This window comes from Panthera uncia, chromosome A2, assembly GCF_023721935.1.
Source record: "Panthera uncia isolate 11264 chromosome A2, Puncia_PCG_1.0, whole genome shotgun sequence".
Lineage (NCBI taxonomy): Eukaryota > Metazoa > Chordata > Mammalia > Carnivora > Felidae > Panthera > Panthera uncia.
The window spans coordinates 91,802,034-91,828,781 of record NC_064816.1 but is presented as its reverse complement, the minus strand read 5'-3'; the positions used below and the strand labels follow the sequence as shown (position 1 = coordinate 91,828,781).

Genomic DNA, 26,748 nt, shown 5'->3' with positions numbered 1-26,748 from the left:
GTTTTAATTAATCATGTAACAAGACTTGATACTAAATATTATTGTAGTGTTCAATGTTAGGAAGCTAATGCAATACAACAGTTATGTAATCTCAATATAAATATTTAACTTCAAAAAAAGAAAGCTTTAATAGATTAAGCATTCAATAGCTAATCTATTGAGAACATTACCAAGTGTCTAGCACTGTATTTACAATCTTTAAAACGAAGTGGAGAAAATGAGTTTAATAATAAGATGGTTTAAAATCTAAGTTGTAGGAATTTCAGAAAACAAAAAATACTGCAGGTCAGAGTAGTTGTAGATAAATTAATGAAAAAGGCAGAAACCAAGTTAGGACTTAAAGGAGAGGGAATTAGAGAAGAAAGAAAACACTGGAGAATCAAGGAACAACAGGAATAAAGTGAAGGGGGTAGCATTTCTAAAGGTGGGGAGAGTACAAAGGAAGTCAATCAACTAGTCCCAATGATGAGAGCATGCTAGAGAGTAATGAGATTGGGTAGAATGAGGGCAGAGTCAAAAGAGCTTTGGAAGCCAAAGAGAATAATGCAGACAATAGGGTATTGTTACAGTTTTGTCATGACAGAAAAATATTAAAAAGGATACAATTGAGCAAGATTAATCTGGCCACAAGATTACGACAAGAAAAGATTTGCAAAAAGAACATTTAGGAATCAGATAATTTCAATATTGGGAGCACCGGTTGATAAGAGTGAGCTAAGCTTGGGGCAATGGGAATAGAAAGAAATGAATTCCAGAGATAAGACTTAGTGAACTTCATATCAGCAGCAGGTTATGTAAAGGAGAAGAGTAAATCAAGGATGACTTGAAGATATTTAGGGTTACAGAGATGAGAAGTAATAACATTACTGAATACATATTGTATCCTAGGCAGCATGATAGACGTATAACACATTAATTAAATTGTCCCACAGCTGTATGTAATAGCAATCTATTTTACAGATAAGGGAACTAAAGCCCAGAGTGATGAAGTAACTTGCCTTGCTAATAAGTGGCTTAGGCAGCCCTGACACATAGGTTTATCTAACTGGAGAGATAAAAGGCTATCACAATGGTTAAAAAGCCTGAAGCCTACAAGTCATTTGCCTAGGCAATTAGCTTTGTCACTTACAAGCTCCTAGAGACCTGACAAGTTGCTTAATCTTTCTGTTCCTGTTTTCTCACCTCTAAAATACAGACAGCAAACTACTTCACAGAGGTGTAATAAGGATTAAATGAGATAATGCATGGAGACACTGTTAATAGTGCCTAGAAAATAGTAAGCACTCAATACAGTTGCTATTATCATATCAGCACAATATACTAGTGTCATTAACAGAGAGAAAATCCAGTTTGGGAAGAAAAAACAAAATTCCAAACAAGATGAGTTGGAGGTGGCTTCTTTAAAGTTAATATTTTCTTTTCTTTCTTTCTTTTTTTTTTGAGAGAGGGGGTGCAAGTGAGCAAGGGGCAGAGACAGAGGGAGAGAGAGAGAGAATCCTATGCACTATCAGTGTGGAGCCTGAAGTGGGGCTTGAATTCACCCCATGCGGGGCTCGAGCTCACCCTATGCAGGACTCAAACTCAGAAACCATGAGATCATGACCTGAGCCGAAGTCAGAGCCACCCTGGAGCCCCATAAAAATATTTTCTTGTGTGATTTTATAAAACTGTTGTTTACTTTGTATAAGATACTATGCTAGATGCTAAAAGTACAAAGAAGGAAGGTAGATAAAAGAGTAATTTAGGTAGAGAGAAGATAGACAAATTATAAAGTACAATGATACACTATATACCAAATAAACAATACATACAAACAAAAAAAGCCCCAGAAATTAAAAAAAAAAAAAAAAAAGATTGAGGTTCCCTTGACAGGCTAAGATAGATAAAGCCTGCACAGGACCTTGGAGGAAGGATAAGACTTAGATAAGAAAGAGAAAGCTGAGAAGAGTAAGGAAGGAGATCTGTCAGGAGAGCAGCATGCACAGGGCAAACAGCTCACATGATATGTTTCAGAGAAACCAAAAGGAGCAGCTTAATGGGAACAACAATTTGCATTAAAAGATACATTAAAAAGGTTGAAAGTTTTTTTTATCAAGTTCTAAAGAGCTTTGAATACTGCTTTATGGACTGTATTTCACTATGTAAGCAAAGAAGCGTCTCTTTAGTTTTCTAGCATCAGACTTCTCTAGCTACATATCTACTTCTAAAAACACTAAATTTGTTTTAGAACTACCATCCTCTGCGTCTTTCATTTTATAAGCTAGCATATATAAAATACGATCATACTCAAATACGATCATGACTAGATGAGGCAAATGAATCTGTTCTGTCACCTTAAACTAGCTAATCAGAGCTTATAACTTTGCCGTAGGCACCATTTTTTGACAGCTGATAAGTACTTTTCTAGAATTGAAATGCTATAAATTAAACACTAAATTATTACCAAGATTATCATGCCATGAAACATACTGAGGATCTAAATAAATTTACAGCCACAAGAATATGTGAACCAACCTCACTATTAGAACTTCTGGTCTAATTTAGGCATGATAAAAAAATCATAATAACTTTAGCATTATCAGTTTTAAAAGTTTATTAGAATACCATAAAACATGCACATATGCACATATATATTTTCAAAGATCAAGGATTTTTTTTCCCTTTCACTAATTTATTATTAATTGGTTTACAGTATTACTTACCCTAGTATTCTATTCATTCCATGTCTAGCAGCATAGTGTAACGGAGTATTGTGCTGGTAGGGCTCTCCATAAGATATATTTGGATCAAGGGATTCTTTTAGCTGAGGGTTGTTTTCATATATTTGGCAGGCCAGGTTTTCATCACCATTGATAAGTGCTTTACGGAATTTGGTGGTTGTATTTCCCATGTTTTCTTTTGTTTTTTTTTTTTGATAGGTAGTGGCACTTTTTTCCTTCCCCCTTCAGCCACTTCTTAAATGTTTCTGCAACATGTTTCACATTCTAATGGAAGAAAAAATTATCAAATTAGCTTGTGAAGCAGTACCCTAAAGAAACAATAACACAATTAGGAACACTAATAAAACATAGGAAGCATATACAAGAGAACAAAATAAATTACATTTTGCCAAATTCATCTTAACAGCCAAAAAAACTCAAAATTTTAACATTGCTCAAATTAACTTCTTGTTAAACTGTACCATTTACCCGCACAAAAACTTTAAGGCTGCACTTTGTACTATGAAGAGTATTGTACTATGAAGTTATCTACATATATGAGACTTTCAATTTTCCTCTTCACATAGGCAGGAAATAACTTGACTGAATTTTATGATTGCATACACTTAAATCTCTGTATAAATTATGTATAAGATGACTCGGCCAATTTTTGGGAGAGTAAAAAAATGTAGGAAATTTTGCTCATACATGAACTTCAGAATAGGTGTTAAGTTATAATAAAAAAACACACAGTACTTGGCTAGCATGCTCAATAAATGCTAGTTTTGCTCCATTTCAATAAATCTTCCTTCCTTCCATCCTTCCTTTCTTTCAGTTATTTATTTTGAGAGAGAGAGAGAGAGAAGAGGAGGGGAGAGGAAGGGAGGGGAGGGGAGGGGAGGGGAGGGGGGGGGGGAGAGGAGAGAGGAGAGGAGGAGAGAAGAGAGGAGAGAAAATCCCAAGCAGACTCCGTGCTATCAGCACAGAGACTGGTGCAAACACACAATGTGTGAGATCATAACCTGACCTAAAATTAAGAGTTGGACGCTTAACAGACTGAGCCAACCAGGAGCTCCTCCAACAAATGTTTCTGAATCTATTCTTGAACTATGATCAAAATTAGTGATAAAGGAAATAGCTATGTGAAGGCAGGTATGAAATAAAAGGACTCTTCAAAGAATGATCAGTATAGATGGAGTTGAGGGTTATCTAGTATTGAATTCACAGAAGATAAAAAATGAAAATAGGTTGGGGCCAACTAAGAAACTTATACTTTAATCTGTAAAGAATGGGTATTAAAGGCTTTTATGCATGGCAGTGATACAATTATTTTATGCTTTAGAAAATTAACCATTGGAACAGCATAGAAGATAGACTGGAAGGAGAAAAATTAGAGGCAGAATACAGAGTCCATCATGTTACCCATTAGCTCAGTGAGAGGCAGGCTGGACATTAAAACATAGCTTTTAAAAAAATTTGAAAACAATATGTACTTGTTCAATACAAGTTTTATATAGGGTAGTAACAGTTTCAACATAATACAAATTAACAGACTAAAAAACAAATGAGTTATTTTAAAATCTTGCTACAAAACAGAGGCTCTCCACCTTGGCTATACATTGAATAACATGGAGAACCTCAGGGTCCCAACAGCCAAGCTACACTCCGGACTAATTAAATCAGTTTCTAGGGGGTGGCACACAGGCACTGGTATTTCAGCTTCCTTGGGTGACTTCAATGTGCACACACTACTGTAAAAAAACTCCTAACTCCGTCTAGGCAAATGGTTACATCTGAGAATGTAGATGAAGGTGAACAGGCAGGATAAGACATGTACTAAACCTATTTTAGAGACAGGTGTTGACTACTAACTATAGCAGCATTGGCACACATCTATATACTTAATGAAGTCACCATTTGAGTCTTTTAAGGGCTCTTTGTTATTGACATTTTTACTTTAAATATGCAAATATATACGCATAGTAGAATGAATAAAGAAAACCAAAAGATAACCGGAAGATAACCACAATTAGCATTTTGATATATAACTACCCTATTTATAATGTACGCAAATATGTGTCTTATGCATAACATATACACTATAAATATTTATATACATAAACTGGATCACACTACATAATTAAAAATTTTTCATTTAATTTTCCAGAGGGTTGATGAACTAACTTTAGACTAACGTACTACTCTTTTATCATTTCATCTAGAATAAAGAAAATCCCTCCCAAAGACAGTCTTCTACTTGTCGTAATATACTATAGACACTTTGGAGATTTTTCAGGGACACCTAGTATTTTTTTCTTTTGTTTTTCATAAAATCTAGGAGCCATGTGTTTATTCTCAGCGAAATAATTTGTGTTTTGTTGTATTGCTTCAAGCACTTTAAGGATTTATTATTTTTAATGAGAACTCCATTCAGTTTACTGTATATTTCAATCTATAACCAAATATAAAATATATCATGTAGATTCTAAGCGTCTTACCTAAAGGATTTGAAAACATACAGTTGTTTAGTCTTACCTTTCTTCCCTGTTAGAATGTAGCTCAAATTATAAACATTTTTGGAGTTTGGATTAGATTAATAAACAACATATTTTCTTTGATTTACATTATACTTTAGCTAATATTCTATAAGAAAAGTAAATTCTATCCAAGATGTGAAAAAAAGAAATATCTAAGAAAGCAATGTTATCTTGGAGTAATTAGTTGAAATAACAGGATACTTAAAAAAAAAAAACAATAATTCTCTAAATGTGTACTGAACATTACTGTCACTCATGGTGAAAAGCATAATGGCATCTCTAAATCTTTTTGTGGTTCTCAGTTATTTTAAGGTCTGTTTCATTTTTTTAATTTGAGTTCAATAAACCTGAAAGTTAGCAGGAAATGCGTCACTTAAAATTCATAGCTCCATTAGCTCAGATTATTCTCATGTCTTATCTAGAAATTTACCAGATGTGTCCTTTAACTTTTTCATAGCCACAGCTAGTATAACCTGAAGTGACTGTTTCCTCTGAATCAAACTCTTAAATAATATGTTCCCAACTCCAAGATAAATTTATGTATAGAGTTTCATGAAGCAGGTGATAGATTACCAAAGAGGTGAAAATAATTCCTTATTTGGGGGTTTTAAGTTTTACAGGAAAATCTATACAAAGTTTCAACTGTCAGTGGTAGAATACAGCATCTGATAAGTATTTAATGAAAAAAGTAAGAAAAATATAGACTATCAATGGACTCTAGAAAGCTTTCTCTAATTCCTGATTAATTTAACTGTGAGGAGCTCCATAACTCTTGCTTTAAATCTTTGTCTCTCAACTTCTGTTTTCATAGGTTAATAATCTGCAACAAAAATTCAAGGGCACTTAAATTAATAAACTATTACCAGAAGTCTTTTATAGAATATGAAGTTCTTCAGAAATAACTTTCTCTTAACTTATCTGTTTCCACAGAAGTAAATTATTTTTAAAGTCATAATTACAGATTAAAGTTGTTGACCTAAGTGAAATAATTGGCTTCCATTCTTCACTTACCTAGAAGAAAACCCATTACATACATACACACACAAACACATTCATTAACCATCTACCCCCAATTCATCTTTCTTCAACTGTCTGCCATATTGATAAGAATAACAATTGTAAATCTACAACTAAACGTCTCTTTAGCCAGAATAGAAACAAATAGAAAGTTTATTCAAACAGTAAGTCCCAACCTCATTCCACTCTAGGTTGAGAGATGTACCTCAAAGAAGATTAGAGAAAGCTCTACATCCAGAGAAGGAGAGGATGGTTTAAGAACTAAGAGAACTTTCAAAGGACAAGGTAAAAAAGAAAAAGAAAAAAGAAAAAAGGATAGGAGAAAAAAAAGACAGGAAAAGTCAATATACTGCAGCAGACAAAAACCACGTGGACAAATAATATATTAAGCTATCAACTCTGTTCATTCACCATTCAACAAGCACTATTAAACTGTAGTCATTTTCATTTGTCACTATGCATCAGAATCACCTCAAGAGGTGATTTCAAGTGGTCTAGGGAGCACAAGGCCAGAACAGAATTTTAAAAGCTTCCTAGTTGATCAAACCCTGCAGGTCAGAGCTGAGGACCATGGACTCATTCTGAAATCATGCCAAACCATAGGTACTAGAAAGCAGTGTGATGGCATGGAAAGTGTAGGAGTTAGAAAGACTTGTGTTCAAATTCTATTTTTATATTACCAACTAACTTAACTTTTGAGTTGTTTCTTCATCTGTAAACCAGTAGTATTAACATCTACTTTCTTTAAAAAAAAATTTTTTTTTAACGTTTATTTATTTTTGAGACAGAGAGAGACAGAGCATGAACGGGGGAGGGTCAGAGAGAGGGAGACACAGAATCCGAAACAGGCTCCGGGCTCTGAGCTGTCAGCACAGAGCCAGACGCGGGGCTCGAACTCGCGGACCGCGAGATCGTGACCTGAGCCGAAGTCGGCTGCCTAACCGACTGAGCCACCCAGGCGCCCCAACGTCTACTTTCTTCAGCCAACTAAAATAAATGACCAAACATAAGCATCATTGTACCTATGGAATTTATATTCTAGTGGGAGTAGAGGAGATAAACATTGTAAGGCTTTGATTTTATTCTGTGTCCAACAGGAAGCCATTACAGGTTTTGAGCTACATCTTTCTCAGGGTTTAGCATTTTTAGAAAAATGCAATCATGGTTTATCCATGCTGACAAATTAATCAAGTAGTTCAATCATTATTATTGCTGAGTAGTATTCCATTGCAAGGATGCACCACTAATATTCACATATTAAAGGACATGTTGATTGTTTCCAGTTTTGGGCAATTGTTAATAAAGCTATCATAACATTCACATACAAGTTTTGTGTGAATGTATACTTTAATGTCTCTTGGGCAAATATCCAGGAATGGAATTGCTGAGACGTGTGCTAAGGCATTTGTTTAACTTCATAAGAAACCATTAAACTGTTTTCCGGAGTAGACGTGCCAATTCATTCCTAACAGCCATGTATGAGAGTTACAGTTGGCTCTGTATCTCAGTCAGCATTTTGAATTATCAGTTTTTTGGTAGGCTTTTGTTGTTGCTGTTGTTGTTGTTGTTATTGTTGTTTTGTTTTTGTTTTTGATAGCCATTCTAATGGATGTATTGTGGCACCTCACAATGGTTTTCATTTCTATTTTCCTAATGATTAATGATATAGAACATGCTTTGATATGCTTACTGCCACAACTATATCTTGACTGTATATCTAAAATGTCTGTTTAGATCTTTTGACAATTTTTAAGGCGGATTACTGTTGAATTTGAGTTCCTTATACAGTCTGCAAAAAATAAGTCCTCCGTTAGAAATGTGATTTGCAAATATTTCTTCTAGTCAGTAGCTTCTCTGAAAAGTCTCTTAACAGTGTCCATAGGCCACAAGTTTTAAATTTTGAAGAAATCAAATTTACCATTTTTTTTTCCCTTTGGACTGTGCTTTTGAAGTCATATATAAAACTTGCCTAACTCAGGTCACAGAGATTTTCTCCGATATTTTCTTTTAGGAGTTCTTTAATTTTACGTTTATATTTAAGTCCATGATCATTGTGAAATCATTTCCATATAAGGTTTAGGTGTGGATTGAGATTCATTATGTTTTATGTATGGACAGCTTCCTTTATTGAAAAGAGTATCCTTCCTCCACTGAATTAATTGCCTTTTTACCTCTACCAAAAACCAAATGACCAGCAAAGTGAATTCAAAAATACATTAAAAGGCTCATATACCACCACGATCCAGTGGGATTTACTCCAGAGATGTACTGGTGGTCCTGGAGTAACTGCAATGGTTCAACACCTGCCAATCAATCAATCAATGTGATACACCACATTAACAAAATGAAAGATTAAAAAATCATATGATTACTCAATAGATGTAGAAAAAGTATCTGATAGGACCCTGGGAAGATGGCGGCGTAGGAGGATGCTGGGCTCACCGCGCGTCCTGCTGATCAGTTAGATTCCACCTACACCTGCCTAAATAACCCAGAAAACCACCAGAGGATTAGCAGAAAGTAGTCTCCAGAGCCAAGTGCAGACGAGAGGCCCACAGAAGAGGGTAGGAAGGGCAGCGAGGCAGTGCGCGCTCCACGGACTGGCGGGAGGGAACAGGGGTGGAGGGGCAGCCTGCCGGCCAAGCGGAGCCCCCGAGTCTGGCTGGCAAAAGCGGAGGGGCCAGATGGAGTGTGTTCTGAGAGCAAGCGGGACTTGACATCTGGAAGGTTATAAGCAAACAGCTCTGCTCGGAGAGCGGAAGGCTGGAGGACAACGGGAGGGAGAGTTATTGAGCCCTGGGCGACAGAGCGCAGTTGGCGGGGAACAAAGGCGCTCGCCAGCGCCATCTCCCCCCGCCCATCCCACAGCCAAAATCCCAAAGGGAACCAGTTCCTGCCAGGAAACTTGCTTGCTCCTCGCAAACACCCAACGCTGTGCTTCTGCGGATCCATCCCTCTGGTGGGTCTGACCCCCTCCCGGTGTCACAGGGCCCCTCCCAAAGAGGATCTCCAAAGGAAAAGCCAGCTGAGTCTGCCCCTCCCGCCCCTCCCTCCCCTGTGCACCTTGCCCATCCACCCCAGCTAATACGCCAGATCCCCAGCACCACAAGCCTGGCAGTGTGCAAGTAGCCCAGACGGGCCACGCCACCCCACAGTGAATCCCGCCCCTAGGAGAGGGGAAGAGAAGGCACCCACTAGTCTGACTGTGGCCCCAGTGGTAGGCTGGGGGCAGACATCAGGCCTGACTGCGGCCCCGCCCACCAACACAAGTTATTCAAGACAGCACAGGGGAAGTCCCACACCACTCCAGGGACTATCCAAAATGACGAAACCGAAGAATTCCCCTCAGAAAAACGTCCAGGAAATAACAACAGCTAACGAACTGATCAAAAATGATTTAAACAATATAACAGAAAGTGAATTTAGAATAATAGCCATAAAATTAATCGCTGGGCTTGAAAACAGTATAAAGGACAGCAGAGAATCTCTTGCTACAGAGATCAAGGGACTAAGGAACAGCCAGGAGGAGCTAAAAAATGCTATCATGAGCTGCAAAATAAAATGGAGACAACTACGGCTCGGATTGAAGAGGCAGAGGAGAGAATAGGTGAACTAGAAGATAAAATTATGGAAAAAGAAGAAGCTGAGAAAAAGAGAGATAAAAAAATCCAGAGTATGAGGGGAAAATTAGAGAACTAAGTGATGCACTAAAGAGAAATAATCTACGCATAATTGGTATTCCAGAGGAAGAGAGAGGGAAAGGTGCTGAAGGTGTACTTGAAGAAATAATAGCTGAGAACTTACCGGATCTGGGGAAGGAAAAAGGCACTGAAATCCAAGAGGCACAGAGAACTCCCTTCAGACATAACTTGAATCAATTTTCTGCACGACATATCATAGTGAAACTGGCAAAATACAAGATTAAAGAGAAAATTCTGAAAGCAGCTAGAGATAAACGTGCTCTAACATATAAAGGGAGACCTATAAGACTCGTGACTGATCTCTCTACTGAAACTTGGCAGGCCAGAAAGGAATGGCAGGAGATCTTCAATGTGATGAACAGAAAAAAATATGCAGCCGCTAATCCTTTATCCAGCAAGTCTGTCATTTAGAATAGAAGGAGAGATAAAGGTGTTCCCAAACAAACAAAAACTGAAGGAATTCGTCACCACTAAACCAGCCCTACAAGAGATCCTAAGGGGGATCCTGTGAGACAAAGTACCAGAGACATCACTACAAGCATGAAACCTATGGACATCACAATGACTCTAAACCCATATCTTTCTATAATAACACTGAATGTAAATGGACTAAATGAACCAACCAAAAGACACAGGGTATCAGAATGGATAAAAAAACAAGACCCATCTATTTGCTGTCTACAAGAGACTCATTTTAGACCTGAGGACACCTTCAGATTGAGAGTGAGGGGATGGAGAAGTATTTATCATGCCACTGGAAGTCAAAAGAAAGCTGGAGTAGCCACACTTTATCAGACAAACTACACTTTAAATTAAAGGCTATAACAAGAGATGAAGAAGGGCATTATATAACAATCACAGGGTCTATCCATCAGGAAGAGCTAACAATTATAAATGTCTATGCGCCGAATACAGGAGTCCCCAAATATATAAAACAATTACTCACAAACATAAGCAACCTTATTGATAAGAATGTGGTAATTGCAGGGGACTTTAACACTCCATTTACAGAAATGGATAGATCATCTAGACACATGGTCAATAAAGAAACAAGGGCCCTGAATGATACATTGGATCAGATGGACTTGACAGATATATTTAGAACTCAGCATCCCAAAGCAACAGAATATACTTTCTTCTTGAGTGCACATGGAACATTCTCCAAGATAGATCACATACTGGGTCACAAAACAGCCCTTCGTAAGTATAAAAGAATTGAGATCATACCATGCATACTTTCAGACCACAATGCTATGAAGCTTGAAATCAACCACAGGAAAAAGTCTGGAAAACCTCCAAAAGCATGGAGGTTAAAGAACACCCTACTAAAGAATGAATGGGTCAACCAGGCAATTAGAGAAGAAATTAAAAAATATATGGAAACAAATGAAAATGAAAATACAACAATCCAAACGCTTTGGGATGCAGCAAAGGCAGTCCTGAGAGGAAAATACATTGCAATCCAGGCCTATCTCAAGAAACAAGAAAAATCCCAAATACAAAATCTAACAGCACACCTAAAGGAAATAGAAGCAGAACAGCAAAGACAGCCTAACTCCAGCAGAAGAAGAGAAATAATAAAGATCAGAGCAGAAGTAAACAATATAGAATCTAAAAAAAACTGTAGAGCAGATCAACGAAACCAAGAGTTGGTTTTTTGAAAAAATAAACAAAATTGATAAACCTCTAGCCAGGCTTCTCAAAAAGAAAAGGGAGATGACCCAAATAGATAAAATCATGAATGAAAATGGAATTATTACAACCAATCCGTCAGAGATACAAACAATTATCAGGGAATACTATGAAAAATTATATGCCAACAAACTGGACAACCTGGAAGAAATGGATGAATTCCTAAACACCCACACGCTACCAAAACTCAATCAGGAGGAAATAGAAAGCTTGAACAGACCCATAACCAGCAAAGAAATGGAATCAGTCATCAAAAATCTCCCAACAAATAAGAGTCCAGGACCAGATGGCTTCCCAGGGGAGTTCTACCAGACGTTTAAAGCAGAGATAATACCTATCCTTCTCAAGCTATTCCAAAAAATAGAAAGGGAAGGAAAACTTCCAGACTCATTCTATGAAGCCAGTATTACTTTGATTCCTAAACCAGAGACCCAGTAAAAAAAGAGAACTACAGGCCAATATCCCTGATGAATATGGATGCAAAAATTCTCAATAAGATACTAGCAAATCGAATTCAACAGCATATAAAAAGAACTATTCACCATGATCAAGTGGGATTCATTCCTGGGATGCGGGGCTGGTTCAACATTCACAAATCAATAAATGTGATACATCACATTAATAAAAGAAAAGATAAGAACCATATGATCCTGTCAATCGATGCAGAAAAGGCCTTTGACAAAATTCAGCACCCTTTCTTAATAAAAACCCTTGAGAAAGTTGGGATAGAAGGAACATACTTAAACATCATAAAAGCCATTTATGAAAAGCCCACAGCTAACATCATCCTCAATGGGGAAAAACTGAGAGCTTTTTCCCTGAGATCAGGAACACGACAGGGATGTCCACTCTCACCGCTGTTGTTTAACATAGTGTTGGAAGTTCTAGCATCAGCAATCAGACAACAAAAGGAAATCAAAGGCATCAAAATTGGCAAAGATGAAGTCAAGCTTTCACTTTTTGCAGATGACATGCTATTATACATGGAAAATCCGACAGACTCCACCAGAAGTCTGCTAGAACTGATACATGAATTTAGCAAAGTTGCAGGATACAAAATCAATGTACAGAAATCAGTTGCATTCTTATACGCTAATAATGAAGCAACAGAAAGACAAATAAAGAAACCGATCCATTTCACAACTGTACCAAGAAGCATAAAATACCTAGGAATACAGCTAACCAAAGATGTAACAGATCTGTATACTGAAAACTATAGAAAGCTTATGAAGGAAATTGAAGAAGATATAAAGAAATGGAAAAACATTCCATGCTCATGGATTGGAAGAATAAATATTGTCAAAATGTCAATACTACCCAAAGCTATCTACACATTCAACACAATCCCAATCAAAATTGCACCAGCATTCTTCTCGAAACTAGAACAAGCAATCCTAAAATTCATATGGAACCACAAAAGGCCCCGAATAGCCAAAGTACTTTTGAAGAAGAAGACCAAAGCAGGAGGCATCACGATCCCGGACTTTAGCCTCTACTACAAAGCTGTCATCATCAAGACAGCATGGTATTGGCACAAAAACGGACACATAGACCAATGGAATAGAATAGAAACCCCAGAACTAGACCCACAAACGTCTGGCCACCTAATCTTTGACAAAACAGGAAAGAACATCCAATGGAAAAAAGACAGTCTCTTTAACAAATGGTGCTGGGAGAACTGGACAGCAACATGCACAAGGTTGAAACTAGACCACTTTCTCACACCATTCACAAAAATAAACTCCAAATGGATAAAGGACCTGAATGTGAGACAGGAAACCATCAAAACCCTAGAGGAGAAAGCAGGAAAAGACCTCTCTGACCTCAGCCGTAGCAATTTCTTACTTGACACATCCCCAAAGGCAAGGGAATTAAAAGCAAAAATGAACTACTGGGACCTTGTGAAGATAAAAAGCTTCTGCACAGCAAAGAAAACAACCAAGAAAACGAAAAGGCAACCAAAGGAATGGGAAAAGATATTTGCAAATGACATATTGGACAAAGGGCTAGTATCCAAAATCTACAAAGAGCTCACCAAACTCCATACCCGAAAAACAAATAACCCAGTGAAGAAATGGGCAGAAAACATGAATAGACACTTCTCTAAAGAAGACATCCGGATGGCCAACAGGCACATGAAAAGATGCTCAACGTCGCTCCCCATCAGGGAAATACAAATCAAAACCACACTCAGATATCACCTCACGCCAGTCAGAGTGGCCAAAATGAACAAATCAGGAGACTATAGATGCTGGAGAGGATGTGGAGAAACGGGAACCCTCTTGCACTGTTGGTGGGAATGCAAATTGGTGCAGCCACTCTGGAAAACAGTGTGGAGGTTCCTCAGAAAATTAAAAATAGACCTACCCTATGACCGAGCAGTTGCACTGCTAGGAATTTACCCAAGGGATACAGGAGTACTGATGCATAGGGGCACTTGTACCCCAATGTTTATAGCAGCACTCTCAACAATAGCCAAATTATGGAAAGAGCCTAAATGTTCATCAACGGATGAATGGATAAAGAAATTGTGGTTTATATACACAATGGAGTACTACGTGGCAATGAGAAAGAATGAAATATGGCCTTTTGTAGCAACGTGGATGGAACTGGAGAGTGTGATGCTAAGTGAAATAAGCCATACAGAGAAAGACAGATGCCATATGGTTTCACTCTTATGTGGATCCTGAGAAACTTAACAGAAACCCATGGGGGAGGGGAAGGAAAAAAAAAAAGAGGTTAGAGTGGAAGAGAGCCAAAGCATAAGAGACTGTTAAAAACTGAGAACAAATTGAGGGTTGATGGGGGGGTGGGAGGGAGGAGAGGGTGGGTGATGGGTATTGAGGAGGGCACCTTTTGGGATGAGCACTGGGTGTTGTATGGAAACCAATTTGACAATAAACTTCATATATGGGGAAAAAAAAAGTATCTGATAAAATTCAACATCAGTTCATGATAAAAAACCTTCAACAAAGTGGGTAGAGAGAACATACCTCAACATAAAGCCAAATATGAAACACCCACAGCTAAATCATACTCAGTGATGAAAAGCTGAAAGCTTTTCCTCTAGATTCAGGAACAAGACAAGGATGTATACTCTTGGCCACTTTTACTCAACATTGTATTGGAAGTCCTAGCCAAAAAAATTAGGGATGATAAATAAAAGGCATCCAAATTAAAAAGAAAAGAGTAAAATTGTCACTACTTGCATATGATTTGATACTATATATAGAAAACCCTAAAGATTCTGCCCAAAACATTTAGAATAAATGAATTCAGTAAAATAGCAGGATACAAAATCAATACACAAAAATATATTCTGTTTCTATATGCTAATAAATGAACTATCAGAAGGAGAAACTAAGAATAATTCCATTCATGACTGCATCAAAAAAAATACCTTAGGAATAAGTATAACCAAGGAGGTAAAAGACCTATTCAGCAAAAATTACAAGACACTGATGAAAGAAACTGAAGATGACGCAAATAAACGCAAAGATATTTTGTGGTCATGGATAAGAATTAAAATTGTTAAAATGTCCATTCTACCCAAAGCAATAATCTATAGATTCAATGCAATCTGTATCAAAATTCCAATGGCATTTTTCACAGATATAGAACATCCTAGACATTGTACAGAAGAAAAGACCCCAAATAGATAAAACCATCTTGAGAAAAAACAGCAAAACTGGAGGCATCAGATGCCTTGATTTCAAACAATATTACAAAGCTACAGTAATCAAAACAGTATGGTATTGGCATTAAAAACGGACACATAGATTGGGGCACCTGGGTGGCTCAGTTGGTTAAGCCTCTGACTCTTGATTTCGGCTCAGGTCATGATCCCACAATTTGTGAGTTTAAGCCCTGCATCAGGCTCTGTGCTGACGGTGTGGAGCCTGGTTGGGATTCTCTCTCTGGCCCTCCCTTGCTCTGTCTCTCTCTCTCAAAATAAATAAATAAACTTAAAAACAAAAACAAAAAATAGACATGGTTCAATGGAACAGAATATAGAGCCCAGAAATGAACCCATGCAAATATGGTCAATGAATTTATGACAAAAGATCCAAGAATAAACCATGGGGAAAACAGTCTCTTTACTAAATGGTGTTGGGAACACTGGACAGCCACATGTAAAATAATGAAATTGGAACACTATCTTACACTCTATATAAAAGTTAACTCAAAATGGATTAAAGACGTGAATGTAAAACTGAAAACCATAAAACTCCTAGAAGAAAACAGGTGGTAAGCTCCTTGACATCACTCTTTATGATTTTTTGGCACTGATACCAAAAGGAAAGGCAACAAAAGCAAAAATAAACAAGTGGGACCATATCAAACTAAATAGCTTCTGCACAGCAAAGGAAACCATCAACAAAATGAAAAGGCAACCTACATAACGGAAGAAAATATTTGCAAATCATTTATCTGGTAAAGGGGCTAATATCAAAACACATGAAGAATTCAGTTAACTTAATAACAAAAACATCCAATCAAATTTGGACAGAGGATCTGGATAGACATTTTTCCAAAGAAGACCTATAGATATATGGCCAACAGGTATATAAGATGGTCAACACCATTAATCATTAGGGAAGTGCAAGTAAAAGCCATAGAGACATCAACTCGTATCTGTTAGAATGGCTATTATCAAAAATACAGGGAATAATAAATGTTGGCAAGGATGTGAAGAAAAGGGAGTCCTTGTACACTGTTGGTAGGAATGTAAATTGATGCAGCCACTATGGAAATCACTGTGGTGGCTTCTCAAAAAATTAAAAACAGAACTACCATATGGATTCAATAATTCTGGGTGTTTATCCAAAGAAAACAAAAACACTAACCTGAAAAGATACACGCACCCCCATGCAGCACTACTTACAATAGCCAAAATATGGAGACAAACTAAATGTCCTTCAATGGATAAATACATAAAGAAAAAAAAAAATATATATATATATATACATAATGGAATATTATTCAGTCACTTAAAAAATGAAATCTTGCCATTTGTGACAAACAGTTGGACCTTGAGGACATTCTGGTAAGTTTAACAAGTCACACAGAGAAAGACAGTGTTATGATCTTATTTATATTTGAAATCTTAAAAATCAACCAACCAAACAAAAACAGCAAGCTCACAGACATAGACAGGGAGTCAAAAGGCACAAACTTCCAGTTTTAAAATAAGTAAGTCATGGGGATGTAATGTACCGTATGGTCACTAAGTTAACCATACTGTACTGAAACTTGATATGAGAGTAGACCTAAAAAGTTCTCATCACAAGAAATTTTATATGTGTGCTGATGGATGTTAACTAGACTTACTGTGGTGATCATTTCACAATACCTACAATTACTTATTCATTATGTAGTACACCTGAAACTAACTTAAAATTGTATATCAATAATACCTCAATTAAAAAAAAACAATTAACTAGGGGCACCTGGGTGGCTCAGTTGGTTAAGTGTCTAACTTCGGCTCAGGTCATAATCTCACGGTTTGTGGGTTTGAGCTCCGTGTTGGGCTCTGTGCTGACAGCTCGGAACCTGCAGCCTGCTTCAGATTCTGTGTTTCCCTCTATCTGCCCCTCCCCCATTCATGCACGTGCGGGCTCTCTCTCTCTCTCTCTCAAAAATAAATAAACATTAAAAAAAATTAAAAAGCAATTGACTATATTTGTATGCATCCAATTCTGGACTCTATTCTGTTCCATTTTTCTGTGTGTCTATTCTTTCAGCAATACTACCTTGTCTTGATTACTGGGAGAACTGACATCTTAACGATATTGAGTGGCCCAAGCCATGCACATGGTATTTCTGTCAATTTATTTATGTCTACTTTGATTTTTCAGTGAGTGATTTATAAGTTTCATCATACAAATGGTATACATATCCTGTTAGATTTATACCTAAGTATTTATTTTTGGGGGTGCCATTATAAATGGTACTACAAAAAATTTTAAGTTCTCATTGTTCATTTCCAGTATACAGTAATAAAACTGAATTCATATATTAGACCTTGTAATCTAGAAGTTTGTTAAATTCACTTATTCTAGGAGTTTTTTGGTAGATATTTTGGGATTGTTAAAGCAAGCTCATGTCTTCTATGAAAAGAAGCAATTTTATTTCTTCCTTTAAAATCTACATGCCTTTTCTTTTCCTTGCTTTATTACACTGGCTAGACTGATTTTTTTTTTTTTAATGTTTTTATTTTTGAGACAGAGAGAGACAGAGCATGAGCAGGGGAGGGGCAGAGAGAGAGGGAGACACAGAATCTGAAGCAGGCTCCAGGCTCTGAGTTGTTGGCACAGAGCCCAACGCGGGGCTCAAACTCACAGGCCGAGAGATCATGACCTGAGCTGAAGTCAGACGCACAACCGACTGAGCCACCCAGGTGCCCCTAGACTGATTTTTTAATTAGTCAGCAAAAGTTTGAGGAAAAATAGGATTATCTGTATAGAGTTAAAGTATCTCCCCTCAGATATTTAATAATCACAAAGTGAAAAATGGTAATTTTACAATGAAGAAATATGGGAAATATCACTTTAACCAAGGGATTAAGTTAATACCACCAGTAACATATTGACACCAGTAACACCACCAGTAACATGTTCCCTGAATTAATACGCTAAAAAAAAAAAGCACATTACTTCTGTAATATTCTTGTGAAAAAATGCATAACATCAATCTAAATATACAAAAACATTACATAAACACAAATTGAGTGACATTCTACAAAATAACTGGCCAGTACTCTTCAAAAAAGTGTCAAAGCCATTAAAGACAAGAAAAGACTACAACTGCTCACAGATTAGGGGAAACTAAGGCAATGTGAGAACTAATGTCATGTGGAATCCTAGATTAAATTCTAGAACAGAAAAAAAGTCATTAATAGAAAACTGATGAAATTCAAATAAAGCATATTGTTTAGTTAATGTTGTACCCATGTTAATTTCTTAGTTTTGATAACTGTACTATAGTTATGTATGATGTTTACATTAGGGCAAGCTGAGTGAAGGGTAGGTCTTCTCTGTCTTCTCTGTCCTATTTTTGCAACTTTTCTGTATGTCTAAAATTCCTTCAAAATAAAAAGGTGGAAAAAAAATTTCTAGCTTCTGTGTTGAGAAAAGACCATAGGAAGGCACAGACAGAAACAGGGAGACTATCTGGAGGATACTAGGGTAACCCAGTCAACAGATGACAGTTTTATAGATCAGGATGGTACAAATTGAGGTGATGAAAAATATTTGCATTGTAGATATATTTTGAATAGTATCTCCTGAAAGAAACCTAAAGAGTGTAGAAAAGGAGCAGTCTGCGTTGTTATCTGATAGAATAACAAAAGGAATAAAATGGGAACAATGTCTTAAATTCCCAAATCTTTGAAGAACTGTTCCCCACTGGGAAATGAGTAGAATGGACACTCCAAGAAAAATCAATGCTATTTATTACTAATTTTGGTACCAAACTTCTAACCCCTATACAGTCTCTTAACCCAGAGTATTTAGCTGTGCCATGTATAAGTCACAAAGTCCACTGGCCCTTCTAGCCTAGGTTTCTCTGATGGTGAGAAGAGACAAAGAAAGACAGGGGGAAAGGTTAAGACTAGCTGCCTGAATCCATCTACATTCCTGCTTCTTGTAACAAAAGGTACAAACCCTAGTAGTCAGGTCTGACCATATACCTAAAGATTCCATGATGTTAAAACATTTCCTTTAGAGTGGAATAAGGAAAAAGTCATATCTTGCCCTCTTTTAGAGCCTAAGGTGTAGAGTTAGCTTCAGTGACAAAGGGTTTAGGATGTGTTCACAGAAGTGTGCAGGTGAGGGGGTAGTGGTAGTCTTTTGGATTTACTTTCTATAAAATATTCAATGGCTTATGATGACAGATTATAGTCAAATTCTTAGGAAATGCATAACTAAGACTGTACCATAAAAGTGTTTTTAAATGAGTTGGGGATTTGCATAGAGGACTAAGTAGAGGTAAGGCTGAATAGCTAGGTAGGACTGGACCCTTAGATTCCTGTCCTAACTTTGGCTTCAGCTTTCAACTTAATTTCAGATCATCACAGTTCTTAATGATATTTCCTATTTCTGAAATGATATGATTATTATGATATTTATATAATTATTTTGACTTTAAACTTGGCCAGTGTAATTTGGTGTTATGTATATACTGTTTGCTCTGACAGATTAATTAATGATATGGGGTGTAATGAGTTGAAAGAGCTGTTTTTAAAAAAATTTTTTAATGTTTTATTTATTTTTGAGAGCATGTGAGCAGGAGAGGGACAAAAAGAGGGAGACAGAAGACCGAAGCAGGCTCTGCTCTGAGAGCTGCAAGCCTGATGCAGGGCTCAAACTCACGAACCATGAGATCATGACCTGAGCCAAACCCGGATGCCCAACTGACTGAGCCACCCATGTGCCCCTGGAAAGAGCTTTTAAGCTAGGTAGACCTAGAATCCTGGCAAGTCTCTTAATGACAACATCCATTTTCTCATGAAGAAAGTAATACTTATTTCTGAGGGGCCCTTGTAAATATTAAATGTAATAATATACATAACATTCCACAGCTTATAATAACTGATACAACATATCTTCTATTCCCCTAAAGACTATAATGTACATCGATACAATAAATACCTTTTATTTTCCTGTATGAAGAAAATTTGTAGTATTGAATTTTTACCAAACTCACAAAATCACAGAAATAGAAAGGGCTACATTTAAATGCTATCAGCATATATTCCCAAGACTTACCCATAAAAGCTTTAATGGCTTGTAAGTAACTAACTGCCTTCCACACTAGACAATCTGAAAAGTGTATCCGGAAATTGACCATAAGATGATCACTGAAATCTTGTATGAAATGTATTTGGTACTCTTTCATACTTCATATAGATTTTAGAAAACCATGGGCATTTAGTGAGATACAAGTTGCCCCAAAAGATAATGCCAAGAAAACATGATTAAAAATTAACATGACTTAAGGTTCACTTTTCCCCCACCTTGTATTCTTTTAAGAAGTGGGATGTCAAAGATTAGAGAACTGCTGTTTTTTTTTAAAAGTCCCATGCAGATTTTAGCAACTAGTAACAACAATAGAAAGTACTGCAGTAAAATGAAACTGGCATAGTTCCTTATGAAAATGACTTGAGATAAAAAGTCTGAATCTGATCGACCAAAGGGCAATAAAAAACACCTTCAGTTATATGATGTCAAGCCAGTGAGACTCTACTGAGGAATCTTAAAACCTCCTGTAAGGTTACATACTGTAGCAGCTGGTGTCTATGCACCCTTCGCCCCCCAACATATATCCCTTGATCTTAATTCTATTACTATCACAGATTCAAAAAATTTAAGCTATATTATACTTTATTACAAAAAAACTGTATTTGAGTGCAATCATTAACACGACTGAAGGTACAGCTTAAATTCATAAATATACTACTGAAATGTTAACTCATATTCACCAAAAATAAAACAAAAAATAAGGAAAGCAATTTAGGCTTGCCATCACAAGAAAACTTAATGTTTACAAGTATCGATTTTTAATGAATTATAATACACAGAATCATAGATATAGAAAGGACAGCCAACAGTTTATCTGTCTTCCTCATTAGATTATGGGGAAACTACTTTATTGTTCTTGTCTCAGTCTAATGTTTCAGTAAGATTGAAATGTATATTACTGAATGCACACTCAGTTCAAATTCACCTCTAAGCAATGTATGGGGTGGTGCAGGTGTCAGCAAACTTTCCTTTTCGTTTTCTTAACCTTTTATTTAGAGATAATTGTACATTCACATGCAATAATAAGTACTTTTAAAAAGCACTTATTAGCACAGTACCTGGCACACAGAAACTCTCCCAGGAAGTGTTAGCTATTAGATAATTAGAAAAAAGGAAGAAGGCATTCAGGAAGGGCCTTTGAGGAAGGAAGAGCTTCTCTACAGAATGCTTGACGTGTATACATACCAAGCTTAGGTGATCTTTCCAACGACCTTAACAGGCAGGGAAAAAAAGGGAGGGTGAATCAGGATGGTACCAATCCTGGCCTTGCTATTAACTGGCTATGCGCCCCTGGCTATCAGTCAGCCTCATTTTCTCACTGACCAAATGGATCATAGGGCCCTGGTATGTTCTGGCCTTAGCTATCCCCTCTCTTACCTTATCTCCTGCTTTTCCCCTTATGGTGTTGCTCTAGTCGCACTGTCTGCCTTCTAGTTTTTCTACATATATGCTCTTGACACCTTCTCACCTGCTCTTCTCCCAGTTTGGAATGATCTTTCTCAGAGAAGCCTTCCCTGGATACTTTTTAACACTTTATCCCTGCTTATCTTTTCTTCAGAATACATATGAAATCATATAACTAGTGATTTAACTTGTTTTGTGTCTTCTCCACTAAAGCAAGTTCCATGAAGGCAGCCTTTGTTTGCTTTACTACCATATCCCAGTCCCAAGAGTATATATCAGACATTCGTTGAATGGATAACTGAAGTGTATGTATGTATGTATGTATATGTGGTGCCTAAAGTCTCTTTCCAATTCTGGTATGCTATGATTAACTCATGGGCTTGTGGAATTGGAGAACATCTCAGAAGTTCAAGCCTGAGCCTTAGATCTAAACTGTCCTTTTGGCTCCAACTTTTTAAAAAGAATTTCTATGCTCAACTTGAGGCTCAAATTCATTACTGAGACTAAGAGACACATACTCCACCGAATTAGCCAGCTAGGTGTCCCTTTTGGCTCCAATTTTTGATAACTGCTTTGCCTTAGGTGGATCTTTAAAAACCATCTCCAAATATAACACACACATGCTAACACAGAGCTACACACATGTACAAAGATAAATATCCCTTAATTTAGGAATCATTATTGTATGCTGTGTGAAACACAATACACACACAATATTTCCTTAGCCTGGAATATTAGTCCTCATAAAGTTTAATACTAACTTGCTTTAATAGCTTCAATTCTAACCAAACTCCTTTCCAGAAATTCTATACCTTGGCTATAGTGGACTATTTATCCTTCTCTGAGACACACATGTAAGCTTCTTCTATGCCTTAGTTCTCACTGGCCTGTTTGCTGGAAGGTACAGATTCCCTTCACAATTGCCAAACACCTCATCTTTTACAACTGTCAATGTCTCTTACATCTTTGAAGTCCAACTCAAATATGACCTCTTCTGTGGAGCTTCCTTCATCTCTCAGGGAATTAGTGTCCACTCCATATGCTTCCATCATAGTGATCATCATTGCAGTCTACTTACTTGCTTGTCCTCTTCAATCAACTATGGGCTTCAAAGGCCTCGACCATGTGTCTGCCTTCTCCTTATTGCTAAGGATCTATGTGTGCCTGGCACAAATGTTTATCAAATTGGATGTTAACATAGAATCACAACTAAGAACGCTTCCTAACGTTTACCGGCAGTCTTCATCAGGTAGTTTCTCCTTCATACTGTTCAAAAGTTGGTTCCCTTAATATTTCTACCCACAGCAAACTTCTTCTATAAAAGGCCAAATAGATATTTTAGGCTCTGTGAATCATACTGATCTCTGTTGCAACTAGTCAATTCCACTGCTGTAGCTTGAAAGCCACAGGCAATATGTAACAGAATGGGTGTGGTTGTGTTCCAATAAAACTTCACTTACAAAAATAGGCAGGGAGGTTGGGCCCATGGATTATAGTTTGTCAACTCCTGATTTGATGGAAGGAGTATAGCATAGAACAATTTGGGTTGGAATCCCATATTTACTATTTCCTAGTTCTAGCACAAATTCCTTAACCTCTCTGTACCTCAATTTCCTCATCTGTAAAATAAGGTTAAGGCCACCTATCTTGCAGGACTGTCATGATTATCTAGGTAAAGTATGTAATCTGGTGCTTATCAGATACTAGTTACTCAATAAATTTTATCTCCCTTCCTCTTTCAGGATCTGTAAAGCAACTGGTAAAGATTCAGTTGTTGCCTTTAAAGAACTCAATACTCATTCTTTTTAAAAGACAGTGAAACCTTAAGAAAAATGTCACCAACTCTATGTTCTATATCAGGAATGATATATAACTGGTAGTCTAGACTTTATCATTTATCAGGTGTCTGGCTGTTGGCAAGTTAAAAAACATACTTTTTTCCACTGTCTTCTGAACCAAGGTTAACACCATTTTCACTTTATTTCTAGGTCACTGCCAATATTCATAAAGGTCTCTCCTATGTAACTGCACTTAAAATTCCAAGTAAAATGGATATAGAACTGAATACAAAGCAAGGAGACAGAATCTCACACTGGAAGTAAGTGCAAACACATATACACACAAAAATACCCACCTTTGGCAGGAAGCAAGAGGTCTTAGTCTTAAAATATTGCTAAAAATGAAGTCTGGTTTAAGAGCTTTGGGTTTAGCTTGCCTAATTGCATATTAAGTTAAAGTCAAATGTGGCTTTACCTTTGGTGGCTTCCCAGAAGTTCACGAATATCTCCAGTTTACAGGAAAACTTTATGAAAATGACCTGAGCTCAGAAAAATCTTTTAACAAAGAATGCAACTTCTCAGTCATAGGCATTCCTGATTTAAAAATTACTTTGCTGTTATAACAGTATCTTAATATGATAGTATTCAAAATACAACTACACAAACACAAAAGCATTATCATGATAGTACTAAAAAACTCTGTGGCAGTTTGGCTGCCTGAGGTTTCTCAGCAACCAAGGTAAAGGAGATAATCCAACATATTCTGGCTGTTCTTGGCTATCTTTTATATTTACACAGCTTTCAGTGTAGAAAAGGATGCTGCAGTTAGAAAAGAAGAAATAAAAACAGCTGCAAAGGGCAGCAGCTGTCTCTTTTAGCCAAACCAGCAAATGAACACTGAAAATAGCTAGCATGAGGTCCACAAGTAGAAAACTGTCCAAACTTGGGATACAACCACTGTATAAAACACCACTCTTACTTTTCTGTTTCCTACTAAAACATAAGTATTTGGAATGATCACAGACTTCAGAACTCACCACACAAATATTTACTTATTTTTCTTTCTTTTCTTTTTTTTTTTTTTGAATATAATTTATTGTCAAGTTGGTTAACATACAGTGTGCTCTTGGTTTTGGGGGTAGATTCCTGTGATTCATTGCTCACATACAACACCCAGTGCTCATCCCAACAAGTGCCGTCCTCAATGCCCATCAGTCATTTTCCCCTCTCCCCTGCTCCCCCCCCATCAACCCTCAGTTTGTTCTCTGTATTTTTTATTTTTTATTTATTTATTTAAAAAAAATTTTTTAACGTTTATTTATTTTTGAGACAGAGAGAGAGCATGAACGGGGGAGGGTCAGAGAGAGGGAGACACAGAATCTGAAACAGGCTCCAGGCTCTGAGCAGTCAGCACAGAGCCCGACGCGGGGCTCAAACTCACATACCGCGAGATCGTGACCTGAGCCGAAGTCGGACGCTTAACCGACTGAGCCACCCAGGCGCCCCTGTATTTTTTAGATAGCTGCAATTTTTCTTAGGCAATATTCAGCTTTCATATATTTGACTTTCCAACTACTCAAAAAGTTAATGTATTATACTCTAACTTGCCCTTCACAACTACTTTTCATACTTTGAATTCAGAATTTCATTTGGTGCTGAAAATTTAACATTTTGGTCTCTAATGCTATAGTGCTGTCGGTAAATAGCTTAATTTCAGCAACTTTGGCATCTCTGACTATTGAGCAGTATAAGAGATGAAGGTTGCCTAGAAAATTTGAAAATGATAGACCCATCCCCATGAAAGCTGGCTCACAGATCCTCTTGGTGCTTCTGGCTATACTGGCTAAAGAGGGCAGGGGGTGGGGGGTGGGGACATGGAAAGGGAGGAAGAAGAGTATATCCCAGGTGATCTCTCTCTCTCTTTTTTTTTTTTTTTTACATTTCGGCTTTTTTTTTTTTTTTTTAAAGAGGGAGACAGAGAATCCCAAGCAGGCTCTCTGCTGTCAGTGCAGAGCCCAACACAGGGCTCAAACTCACAAACTGTGAGATCATGAACTGAGCTGTGACCAAGAGTCTTAACCAACTGGCTTAACAGACTGAGCCACCTAGGCACCCCTGGAGGTTTGTTTTTTTTTTAACATATATTTTTATTTTTTTATTATATATATAGAGAGAGAGTGCTAGTGGGGGAGAAAGGCAGAGGGAAAGAGAGAATCTTAAGCAGGCTCCACACTTAGTGCAGAGACTGATGCAGAGCTTGATCCCATGACCCTGGGATCATGACCTGAGCCAAAAACCAAGAGCTAGATGCTCAACTGACTGAGCCACCCAGGTGCCCCCACTTCTGGAGTTTTAATAAGCAGTTTTTACAAATAACCCCGTGAAGAAATGGGCAGAAAACATGAATAGACACTTCTCTAAAGAAGACATCCAGATGGCCAACAGGCACATGAAAAGATGTTCAACGTCGCTCCTTATCAGGGAAATACAAATCAAAACCACACTCAGATATCACCTCACGCCAGTCAGAGTGGCCAAAATGAACAAATCAGGAGACTATAGATGCTGGAGAGGATGTGGAGAAACGGAAACCCTCTTGCACTGTTGGTGGGAATGCAAATTGGTGCAGCTGCTCTGGAAAGCAGTGTGGAGGTTCCTCAGAAAATTAAAAATAGACCTACCCTATGACCCAGCAATAGCACTGCTAGGAATTTACCCAAGGGATACAGGAGTGCTGATGCATAGGGGCACTTGTACCCCAATGTTTATAGCAGCACTCTCAACAATAGTCAAATTATGGAAAGAGCCTAAATGTCCATCAACTGATGAATGGATAAAGAAATTGTGGTTTATATACACAATGGAGTACTACGTGGCAATGAGAAAGAATGAAATATGGCCTTTTGTAGCAACGTGGATGGAACTGGAGAGTGTGATGCTAAGTGAAATAAGCCATACAGAGAAAGACAGATGCCATATGTTTTCACTCTTATGTGGATCCTGAGAAACTTAACAGAAACCCATGGGGGAGGGGAAGGAAAAAAAAAAAAAAAAAGAGGTTAGAGTGGGAGCGAGCCAAAGCATAAGAGACTGTTAAAAACTGAGAACAAACTGAGGGT

At 37.3% G+C, this 26,748-nt stretch overlaps 1 protein-coding gene across 3 annotated transcripts in view; it reads right to left on the bottom strand.

Moving 5' to 3' along the window:
* ANKIB1 (ankyrin repeat and IBR domain containing 1) overlaps positions 1-26,748 on the bottom strand; it is a 148,202-nt gene that overhangs the window by 95,687 nt on the left and 25,767 nt on the right. For all 3 annotated transcript variants that reach the window (XM_049641444.1, XM_049641443.1, XM_049641445.1), the window contains one exon: positions 2,703-2,984. In XM_049641444.1, coding sequence (XP_049497401.1) covers positions 2,703-2,890 — 188 coding nt within the window. In that variant the 5' untranslated portion in view covers positions 2,891-2,984. The remainder of the gene's footprint in view (positions 1-2,702; positions 2,985-26,748) is intronic.